We start from the raw sequence: 12,476 nt of genomic DNA, 5'->3' as shown, positions 1-12,476 counted from the left end.
CATAATTCATGCTTTCTGAACGAAACTGAGGTCAGATATTTTTTAAATGATTTGTCTAAAAGTAAGACATAAAATACATAGAGAAACATTCGACGAGCCTTTGAATGATGCTTGTAATCATCTACATCATTTTTGCTTACGATTGAGAATTTAAAGTTCAGTGCTTGACTTGAAATATTAGAACTTTAAAGATTACTGGGGCACATTTGGCTGATGCAGTTTCACTCAGTGGTCTCCTCGCGTTACTAACGCGTGAGCATCTTAGCTCCTGTACATGATTTCGAGCATCATTCAAATCTACTGCATTTCTTACGTTTAGGCAAACCGTTTCACAGAATATTTGAGCGTTTTTGTTACTTCAAACTTTTCTTTTCATATCCCAGTGACTTCGCCGCTATGTAGTGTCGATCGATGGCGTTTCTGGACATGGGTTCCTACCTTCAATTCATTCCTTAAGACACTGACTACAGTCCGTCGAAGTTTGTCAATATATTTCTATATCACCCTGCACATCTATGCGTATTGTAGAGACGCACGGTATAAAGGGTGGTCAGAAATAGTGTGAAAAGGTTGTAAGGGTTTTGCAGAGAAGGCTGTGTTGAGAAATAGTTTTGCAGAGAAGGCTGTGTTGAGAAATAATTGTTCAGAAAAAAATTTTATGCGTTGCGTTGTTTTCAAGTTAATTAGCATTGAAGTTTAATCAATCAGGCCGTTCCGCGCACCAGTTTAAGTGGCTCGCCAGAGTTGTGTCGCCAAACGCGTTCTCCTTTTGATCTCCTAAAGCTGAGCCAGAGGGCGATGCAAAAACTGGACATAGGAAGGTAGTAAGGATCAAACCCGATTCAAAGGCCGAGCAGTGTACGCTATAAGAATAACTGACACTAATTATGGCTTCCGGAGGGCCGCTTGAATTTGCACACGTAGCACCGTAATTGGCTAATCTCAATGCTAATTAACTCGGAAACGGCGCAACGTATCGAATTTCTTTCTTAACTGTTATTTCTCAGTACAAGCTAACCTGCAACACCCTTAGAAGCCTTTAAGGCTATTTCTGACCACCCTGCATAGCGGCAGCTTTGTGGATCACAATTAAGATAACAATTATTGTCCGCAAAATTATGGAACAGATGCATTACAGGATACAAGGTGAGTGTACCAATATATTTTCTGTCTATATTACGCCCTGAGAAATTTTATTTTTTCAAGCAAACAAAATTATCGCTATGAAGCCTGTGCTATCTGCATTATTGTTACGAGATAAAAACCAGCGATACAGTGGTGACATCAGTGTATGAAGTTTAACATTTCTCAGAGTCATAGGACTTTTATTCGACAGTTCATTTTAAAAGAACATGTAGGGGAGACTGGGGCAAGTTGACCATAGGGGTAAGATCACTATTCACCTAGTCCATACTTCCAGACAGCACCACCACACGGGTGGTACTAACACTTCACAAGGGCGAGACACTAAGAACTCGCACAATGAAAGCGCTATCGCCAGTTCACTGTGCGTATGAAAACTGCCGTGCTCATTCCTTGACGTATTATAATTCTTAAGACATTCAGCATAAGCTCTTGTGGATCTGGTAAGATATTTAGTTATTATTTATTAAAGGAGGCGAAACAGACAATAAGCGTTACATAGTCCATATTTATTTATGTCTTATCCTTGTTAATCCTATACCAAAGATCACACTGGGGCTAGTCGACTCGGGGCTAGTCGACTCGGGCAGTTTGACGACTTAGCCACCTACTGAGCACTACTTATTTCAGAGCAGCTACAATCGGTAATGCAATTAATGGATTCAAAGAAATGAGAGATAGAACCTTATGATCCTCTTGTGTTTAATGAGCATTATTTTGCTGCGGCGAAAATAACCGATCGTGGATTTTTTTTACAGACCAAACCGAAACTGAAGTGCTCCAAAAATGGCTCTGAGCACTATGCGACTTAACTTCTGCGGTCATCAGTCGCCTAGAACTTAGAACTAATTAAACCTAACTAACCTAAGGACATCACACACATCCATGCCCGGGGCAGGATTCGAACCTGCGACCGTAGCGGTCGCTCGGCTCCAGACTGTAGCGCCCAGAACCGCACGGCCACTCCGGCCGGCGAAGTGCTCCAGCTCAGGCCACAGAACCTACAGGCTAACCCACAGAAACTCCTAATTACTCTCCTACTGAACACAAAGCAGATAATAATTAGGAACCGGGTCAGCAATTGCTGCTCCCATTAAGACACGACGTTTCCGAAGTTTTCCCATTTTAAACTGTTCGATAAAGAAAGGTCATTTGTGAACAAACGGAAGTCAGAGAACGCAAAGTACCTCACTCACATATAACTACGTTTAATTCAATAATTTTTTATCTCATACATCACAAAGTATAAAAACGTGTTCAAAGTTTATCACTATTGTCAGCGCGCCCCCTGGTCAAAGTAATTTTTACCCTTTCATTAGCTCTGAAAATTGGCAAAATAATTGTCATGGTATTAAAGCAAATATTTATACAACCAGATGCAACACAATAAGAAATCAGTTTCTTAATACATTTAAAGAAAGCCAAACTATATCCATAAATAAATTTATTAAAAATGATAACAGTTAACATCGTCAATTTGCCCCGTCTCCCCCATGTTTAAAGAAAATTTCAGTGCCAGAAAGGTACAAGATGGAACATAAAAATTTTGAACTTACCGATGTAAATAATGGCAAACTTGCTTCTTTCGTGATCGGGTGCCCATCTACAGATTAATGTCTGTACGGCTGGTATTATACCACCCTAAAAGAAGGGAAAGCGATATTTAGTAACTAAAAATACTTTGTGATCGGCGATCAGAATTATATAATGTAAATTGAATAGTATATGATCTATGAACTAGTAGTTCCAACTTGAAACTATGTAAAGGCATGTTGCTCATATTGTTTTCTTCAGGTATGGCTCTTCTCAGTCTTAATACAATATTCTGTTGGACACCATCTGTTATGATGATGTAACAAAGAACTAAGCGTTCCTGCCGGTTATTCATCATCGACCTCTCCAATGATGCTATATGACTGTCATACGGTACATCATACACTATGTGATTAAAGGGATCCGGACATCGGGCTGAAAATGACTTACAAGTTCTTGGCGCCCTCATTGGTAATGCTGGAGTTCAATATGGCGTTAGCACACTCTTAGCCTTGATGACAGCTTCCACTCTCGCAGGTATACATTCAATCATTCTTCACGGAGTGCGGCGCTGGGGAGAGGTGTCAATTTCGGTAGGTGAGGCCTGGAAAGAAGTCGGCGTTCCAAAACCTCCCAAAGGTGTAGAGAACTTGCCCGCGAAAGGCAAAGGTCCCGAGTTCGAGTCTCGGTCAGGCACACAGTTTTAATCTGCCAGGAAGTTTCATATCAGCGCACACTCCGCTGCAGAGTGAAAATCTCATTCTGTAAATATCCCCCAGGCTGTGGCGAAGCCATGTCTGCGCAATATCCTTTCTTTCAGGAGTGCTAGTTCTGCAGGTTCGCAGGAGAGCTTCTGTAAAGTTTGGAAGGTAGGAGACGAGGTACTGGCAGAAGTAAAGCTATGAGGACGGAGCGTGAGTGGTGTTTGGGTAGCTCAGCTGGTAGAGCACTTGCCATGTCTCCGCGATATCCTTTCTTTCAGGAGTGCTACTTCTGCAGGTTTGCAGGAGAGCTTCTGTACTGTTTGGAAGGTAGGAAACGAGGTACTTGCAGAAGTAAAGCTATGAGGACGGAGCGTGAGTGGTGCTTGGGCAGCTCAGTTGGTAGAGCACTTGCCCGCGAAAGGCAAAGGTCCCGAGCTCGAGTCTCGGTTCGGCACACAGTTTTAATCTGCCAGAAAGTTTCATATCAGCGCACACTCCGCTGCAGAGTAAAAATCTCATTCTGGAAACATCCCAAAGGTGTTCTATAGGATTCAGGTCAAGACTCTGTGCAGGCCAGTCCGTTACAGGGATGTTATTGTCGTGTAATCACTCCGTCACAGGCCGTGCATCGTGAACAGGTGTTCGAACGTGTTGAATGATTCAATCGCCATCCCCGAATGGCTCATCAACAATCAGAAGCAAGATGGTGCTTAAAACGTCATTGTAAGTCTGTGCAGTGATAGTGCCACGCAAAACAAGGAGTGGCAGCCCCTTCCATGAAAAAACACAACCACACCATAACATCACCGCCTCCGAATTTTACTGTTGGCACTACACACGCTGGCAGATGACGTCCACCGGGCATTCGTCATACCACACCCTGCCATCGGATCGTCAAATTGTGTACCGTGATTCTTCACTCCACACAACGTTTTCCCACTGTTCAATAGTCCAATGTTTGCGCTCCTTACACCAAGCAAGGCGTCGTTTGGAATTTACCGGCGTGATGTGTGGCTTACGAGCAGTCGCTCGACCGTAAAATCCAAGTTTTCTCACCTCCCGCCTAACCTAACCTAACCTAACCTAACCTAACCTAACCTAACTTAACCTAACCTAACCGTCGTAACACTTGCATTGGATCCTGATGCAGTTTGGAATTCCTGTGTGATGGTCTGGATAGATGTCTGCGTATTACACATAACGACCTTCTTCAACTGTCAGTAGTCTCTGTCAGTCAACAGACGAGGTCGGCCTGTACGTTTTTGTGCTGTACGTGTCCCTTCACGTTTCCACTTGACTTTCACACCGGAAGCAGCGGACCTAGGGATCTTTAGCAGCGTGGAAATCTCGCGAACAGACATATGACACAAGTGTCACCTTAATCACGTGACCACGTTCGAAGTCCGTAAGTTCCGCTGAGCGCCCCATTCTGCTCTCTCACGGTATCTCATGACTACTGAGGTCGCTGATATTGAGTACCTGGCAGTAGGTGGCAGCACAATGCACCTAATATGAAAACTATGTTTTTGTGGGTGTCATGGTACTTTTGATCACATAGTGTATGTCGCCAATTGCGTTATCGTGTACAACCACGATACAGGTTCATTCCTCGCACTTGCAGGAATTCTGCACAAGTTTCCACAATTCCAACGCCAGATCAGAGTTTACTTACAAATACGGCAGAGATCGCTCTTCTGAGTAGCTTAAGGAATAGGGATGTGAGACAAACACTGATGATACAAAACGTACCTTCACTTGTTTACTTTATAGATACAATTTATTAAAAACATCACTAGTTAATACAGTCTAGTTACATAGCTTTGAAAAAATAAAATTTTCCGCCAACTGGACAAAGCCTCGTTCTAGTTATGTGCAATTTTCGCCTTCTTTGCAGTTCAAATCATTCTTTCACAATATATGTCTCTGGAGGCTTACCTTACCTACATCTAAACTACGTTCCCCAGGAATTTGCTCCTATTTTCCATTATAGAAGCATAATTCTTTCGAAATTTTGTACACTGCGGTACTCAGAGGCCAATTTTCTGGATTATTTCTCATCCATGGAACTGGGATACCCTTTCTTCATTCTTCAGCCGAGTTTCTTCAACTCAGATGACGTCGGTGACTTAGAAGAATCTTTTTCGTTGTGAGTACTCTTAGCGCATGCAGTACTGTAGCCCGTTCTTATCCCAAGATGAAGAATAACTGAGAAAATGGGGTAGCACTATCCAGATACGAAAAATTCTCCAGATCCACTGTTCTGTTCAGAACTAAATATAGTCCTTGAGTGACCCCTGGAAAATTCCGGCGTCCAGTGAAGACAGACGTTGTTGGCCTTAAGGAGTCTCCCTTCCCTGGCTCAGCATCGGCTTTTGCTGCTCAATTAGCGTCAGTTGCCTCGCGTATCACATGCAAGCTATTAATTACCGCCTCCCAATAAAAGTGGATCGCAGAGTCCCCTCGTCCTCCGTTTCATATTCAGCACCTAGAGCAACGTTTACATTAACCTCAACAAAACTGCACACTACAGGAAAGTACCCAAGTACTACAAAACATGGGAATTGCTTGACGTAATATTAGAAGTCACACACTTCCAGAAATATAACGAAGATTTATCGACTCCATGCCATGTAGAATCGCTGTTGTACTGCGTTTCAGAGGTACACCAACGCGCTATTTAGTACATGGTCATATTGGTTGACCCATCAGTGTATTTGGAGGGTGTGTTGGGGAAGTTCGAGACATAGGGGAACTCAGGACAGAATAGGATATTTGACGTTTAACAATTTCTGTAAAATAAAGGAGCACAAGAAAACACTTCTTAGAGATATAAAAATCACCTTGTAGTATACCCTAAGGCACTTTACTTGGAAATTACTTAAAACTTTATGTTACGTAACTTTTTACGTTTTTCCAAAGAAACTCTTCCATTACTCTCGTTTCCCCCACCCACGGGGTAGGGTGGAATAAGTCAAATTTTTGTGAATTTGTTGCATATATCTTAAAACCAAGACATAAAGTTGTTTATTTAACGACTCAGACTAAGAAATATGGAATCAAAAAGAAAATTAACAATAAGAAAAAATTTTAATGTCATTTTTAAATGTACAATTATTTTTAATGATTGTAGTGCTACACTAAGCGGATGATACGCAGAAGGAATAGTAATATTACACAGATACGGTAGCGCACACTTTTATTCTGTGTAAGGCCGTACATGCGAGATACAACTGTACACACAGAAGCTATTAAGAAAACTACATCCACGTCTTCATCTACATGGCTACACTGCAAATGACATTTAACGACTGGTAGAGCGTTCATCGAATAACTGTTATTCCACTCCCGACAAGCGCGCGAAAAAAATGAACACCTATATCTTCCCGTGCGAGATCTGATTTCACTTATTTTATTATGTCGATCGTTTCTCCCTTTGTAGGTCAGTGTAAACAAAATATATTAGCATTCGGAGAAGAACGTTGGTGATTGAAATTCTGTGAGAAGATCCCGCAGCAGTGAAAAGCGAATTTGTTTTAATGATTTCCGCCCCTGATCCCGTATCATGCCTGTGACACACTCTCCCGTATTTCTCGATAACACCAAACGTACTCCCCTTCTCTGAACTTTCTCGATGTACTCCGTTCATCTTACCTGATAAGGATCCCACATCACGCAGCTGTACTCCAAAAGAGGACGGACAAGGGCAGTGTATGCAGTCTCCTTAGTAGATTTGTTGCTTCTTCTAAGTGTTCTGCCAATAAAACAGTCTTTGGTTCGCATTCCCAGCAAAATTTTCTGTTATTTTCAATTTAAGTTGTTCGTAACTTTAATTCGTATGTATTTAGTTGAATTTACGACCTTTATATTTGAGTGATTTAACGTGTAACTGAAGTTTCACGGATTCCTTTTAGCACTAATGTGGATGACCTCACACTTTTCATTCCGTAGGGTCAAATGCTAATTTTCGCACCATATAGATAACTTATCTAAATCGTTTTGCAGTTGGTTTGAATCTTGTCATGACTTTACTAGACATAAACGGCAACATAATCTACAAAAACCTAAGATGGCTGTTCAGATTGTCTCCTAAATCGTTTATGTAGAACCAACAGACGGCTTGTAACAGTACCTTTGGGAACACCAGTAATCATTTCTGATTTACTCGATGACTTTCTGTCAGTTATTACAAACTGTGGCCTCTCTGCCAGAAAATCACGAATCCAGTTGCGTAACTGAAACGATATTGCACAAGCAGACAATTTCATTACAAGCCGCTTGTGGGGTACGGTGTCAAAAGCCTTCTGGAAATCTAGAGATAGGGAATCAGTTTTAACTCCTTTGTCGGCAGCACTCAGCACTTCGTGTCAGTAAAGAGCTAGTTATGGTTCACAATAACGATGTTTTCTAAATCCGTAGTGACTATGTGTCAATAGACCGTTCTCTTCGATGTAATCCACAATATTCGAACATAATATTTGTTCCAAAATCTTGCTGCATATCGACGTTAATGATATGGCCCTGTAATTTAGCGGATTATTCGTATTGCCTTACTTGAATATCGGTGTGACCTGTGCAACTTTCCAGTCTTTGGGTACGTATCTTCCGTTGCGCGAGCGGTTCTATAGATTGTTCAGTATGCAACAATTGCATCAGCATACTCTGAAAGAACCTGACTGGTAATCAAACTGGACCGGAAGAGTTGCTTTTATTAAGTGAATGAAGCTGATTCACTACTCCGAGGATATCTGTTTCTAAGTTACTCATTTTGGCTGCTGTTCTTGAATCTAATTCTGGAATATTTACTTCGTCTTCTTTGGTGGAGGAATTTCGGAAGGCTGTGTTTAGTAACTCTGCTTTAACGGCACTGTCATCGATAGAATTACTATTGCTATCGTAAAGAGAAGGCAATGACTGTGTCTTGCCGCTAGCATACTTTACATGCGACCAGAATCTGTTTGGATTTTCTGCAGGTTTGGAGACTGTTTCGTTGTGGAAGCTGTTATAAGCATCTCGCTTTTGAAGTCCGCGCTAAATTTCGAGCTTCTTTAAAAGATCACCAATTCGTTTAAATTTGGCATGTTTTTTTCGTTGTTTCTGCAACAGTGTTCTGACTTGTTTTAGGTACCATGAGGGATCAGCTCCGTCGTTTATTTAGTATAAATCTCTCAACTGCTGTCGATACTCTCTTTGAATTCAAGCCGCATCTGGTCTGCTCTTACATTGTTAACTTGGGAAGGAGTGGAGACTCTCTCAGGAAGGCGTCAAACGAATTTTTATATGCTTTTTTGAACAGATATGTTTTTCGTTTATTTTTGGTGGATTAGGGAGTTACGGTGTTCGGTCTCGCTACGACAACCCTGTATTCACTAATCACTGTACCCGTTTTTATGCTCGTTATTTGCTCACGATTATTTGTTACTAAGAGATCAAGTGTGTTTTCACAACCGATTACTATTCGAGTGGCCTTATGAACTAATTGATCGAAGTAATTGTCAGAGAATACGTTTAGCACAATTTCGGATGATGTTTTATACGTACCTCCGGAATTAAATATATACAACGGATATCGAGAGTAAACTGAAGTCACCACCAACTATAATTGTATGAGTCAAGTATGTGTTTGAAATTAGGCTCAAGTTTTCTTTGAACCATTCAGCAATTGCATCATGAGTTGGCTAGTCGGTATTGTTTTGTTCCGGTGCCGGTTATATCTAACCATACTAACTCACAGGAAATATCTACTTCAATTTCGCTACAACATAAACTACTTCTAACAGCAACAAATACGCCATCACCAACTGTACTTAGACTATCCCTTCTGAACACCGTTAGGTGCTTTGCAAGAATTTCGGCTGCAACTCACCTCCGGGTTTAGCCAGCTTTCAGTGCCTATAATGATTCGAGCGGCAGTGCTTTCTAATAGCGCTTGGAGCTCTGGTACCTTCCTAACACAGCTGCGACAATTTACAACTGTTATACCGATGGTTGCTAGATCTAAGCTGTTCCTGCGCTCGACCTGCACCCTTTTACACTGAAGCCCTTTCTGTGTTTCGCCGAGGACTTCTAATCTAAAAAAAAAAAGACTGCTCAGTCCATGCCACACAACCCCCGCTACCCATGTAGCCGCCTCCTGCGTGTAATGGACTCATGACCTTAGCGGAACCCGAAAGCCCACCACCCTATGGCGCAACTGACTGTCAAAGATCACGGGCGTGGTCTAGGTCGATCTCCAGCGATTATTCTTTGCAGTCGCGGAGCTCTCATAGGCTTAATAACGAGTTACTGTTACAGTTACTTTACTTAATCCCATCGCTCATCTGTCAGATTTTTTTTTTGTTCCTTGGCTTACGAACAGACAATAGGACGCCTGCTAATAAATCCTATCACCCAATCTGCCCAGGTAAATAAGTTTCTTTGTCAAATCGGTTAGTCATTTCATTCTGTAGCTGACAGGCTAATGATCTGACAATTAGATGTTTCATCGTTGGGCTAAATAAATCTACTCTACATTGCCGTCAGGTGGTGGTGGTGGTTAGTGTTTAACGTCCCGTAGACAACGAGGTCATTAGAGACGGAGCGCAAGCTTGGGTTAGGTAAGGATTGGGAAGGAAATCGGCCGTGCCCTTTCAAAGGAACCATGCCGGCATTTGCCTGAAACGATTTAGGGAAATCACGGAAAACCTAAATCAAGATGGCCGGAGACGGGATTGAACCGTCGTCCTCCCGAATGCGAGTCCAGTGTGCTAACCACTGCGCCACCTCGATCGGTACTGCCGTCAGGTACACTACCATCTCTTTTGCTCTGCACTGAATACAATTTTACATTTCCCATCTGACCTGTCAACTCTGTAGTTGAAAGTTTTCTTAGATTTACGAACGTTTCTGGTTAACGACCTGTGTATAGCGTAATTACTGACGGATTTGAACGTATTATGTAAATAACGTACAGCGAATGACATGCACTTCAAGATTACCTGTCATTTAAGGCTGCACAGTTAAGAATTAGGGGTCTATCTTGCGTTTAAATTCAGCAAAAGTTATAAAAACAGAACTGTAAAGGTGAATCACAAACGTTCACTTAGAAGTCACTCTCCAAACCGATTCAAAGTAGGAAAGAAGCAAGTTAGCGTCTCTTTGCCGCCGTCCGCGCTCAGTCGCTGCCGCAACCTGGCGGCCGTTACTCTAACTACTTGCTGGGGTCGGTGTAGTGTGGCCAAATAGTTCTTTTTGTTCCTGCCATGTGCAGCGGAATTGTGCGTGCGACTCGCGCTCGCTTTTGCTCTTCTAGAGACTGAAATTGCAATTAAAGCTTGAATGCATGCCCATTTTCTTCCCTGATTATATCCACAGCTCCAAGCCAAACACCATTCCTCAAAAAACTTTAACAGCTACATTAATCATCTTCAGTAATATAGTGGAAACGTCTGAACGTCTAAAATCTATGCTATGCTCAGGAGGGCAATTAAATAAGCAAATTGCAAAGTAGAAGCAAATTCGAAGTAAGAGGAAACCAAAACAGGCAGAACGGTCACAATGGTAACGTTCTTGGAGAAAGGAAGAAGAATAAAGGAAGGAAGAATAAGGAAGATATATAAAGTCTGTTCAGAAAATACCAGGATTTTGTCCACAAAATTTTTCTACGCTTACTGTTTACTTATTGTGTATGGTCTCTAAAATACTCTCCTGCACAATTGATAAACCTCTCCCAACGCAGTTTCCACTTCCGGGAGCACCCTTGGTACGCCTCTTGCTGGACCGCGCGAAGTAAAGTCTGCAAATTCTCTTTTATTTCATCTATCTTTGCAAAATTTTTGTCGCTTCAACGGGGCTTTCAACTCTGGAAATAAAAAAAGTCCCCAGGATCAGGTCTGGAGCATACGGAGGATGAGGCAGCACAGTGATTCCGTTTTTTGTGCAATAGTCACGCACCAACAGGGATGCATGTGCGCGTTCATTATCGTGATGCAAGAGCCACGAATTGTCTCGCCACATTTCAGGCCATTTCCTTCTACATTTTCTCGCAGGCGTCGCAACACGTCCCGATAGTGCCGTCGATTGACACTTAGCCCCTGTGGCACGAATTCAGTATGAACTAGTCTTTCGAAGTCAAAGAAAACTATCAGCATCGTTTTGGCATTTGACCTTTCCTAAAGAACTTTTGTTTGGTCTTGGAGAACCTTTCCCAGCCCATTGTGAAGACTTAACCTTGGTCTCACCATCACAGCTGCAGACCCACGTCTCATTACCAGTTATGATTCTCTTAAGGAACATCTCGTTCTCATTTGCACTATCCAAAAGCTCTTCACAGATTGCGAGGCGAAGGTCTTTCTAGTGTTGACTCATGAGCCGCAGAATGAACTTGGACACGACATGATGCACTCCAAGATGCAGCGTCCAACTAAAACGCTACGTCAGGGCTTCACAACATACGTGCTCGCAGAGCAAGCTGTGAGCAGCAAGGCACGAGCACGGAGCAGCGCGAGCACGCTACCCCCACTACCGGACCAGAGCGGAGAGTGGGGAAAGTCACGTGGGGCACACAACAGCTGCCGCCAGTCAATGTAAATCCGCAGCCACCTGCAGGGATATCACTCACGAATTATTACTGCGACAAATGAAACAAATAAAGGAGAATGTACACATGCCACATAATTTTATTAGCTTCGCATTAATTTGTGAACTGTTACACAATAAAAGGTGTCACTGAAGTGTGGGATTCCCGGTTATCTTGTACTTTTTGCCCTTTACAATTGCGTCTATGCTCGGAGTAATTGTTCTTGTGCATTTTATGCGCAGCATGCAGTTTAAATTTCGATCAGACAATGCGTTTCTCAGGTGCGTCTTGTTACATTTCATTGCAGAGAACAGTTGTTCACAAACATACGTGGAACCGAACACTGATATTATTGTCGCCGCCAGTTTGTGCAAACGAGGAAATCTATTCTGAGGGAAGTGTCTGTAGAATTCCAAAATGTTTTTCTTGTTCTGAAAGTTGTCTCTGTATTCTCTGTCACACTGCAGGTCAATAATTTCTTGCTGCAGCTCAGGACGAATCTCTTAAATATTCGCTGAATATGGAGAGAACAGATCAAAATC

At 42.3% G+C, this 12,476-nt stretch overlaps 1 protein-coding gene across 1 annotated transcript in view; it reads right to left on the bottom strand.

Annotated features, from left to right (window-relative positions):
• The window catches only part of LOC126251686 (sialin-like), a 109,101-nt gene that overhangs the window by 47,901 nt on the left and 48,724 nt on the right, over positions 1 to 12,476 (bottom strand). Inside the window, exon 4 of the mRNA XM_049952273.1 lies at positions 2,700 to 2,784. Coding sequence (XP_049808230.1) covers positions 2,700 to 2,784 — 85 coding nt within the window. The remainder of the gene's footprint in view (positions 1 to 2,699; positions 2,785 to 12,476) is intronic.

Source organism: Schistocerca nitens, chromosome 4 (assembly GCF_023898315.1).
Source record: "Schistocerca nitens isolate TAMUIC-IGC-003100 chromosome 4, iqSchNite1.1, whole genome shotgun sequence".
NCBI lineage: Eukaryota > Metazoa > Arthropoda > Insecta > Orthoptera > Acrididae > Schistocerca > Schistocerca nitens.
Note: the sequence above shows the minus strand (reverse complement) of the source record. Positions and strands in the feature narration are given on the sequence as shown.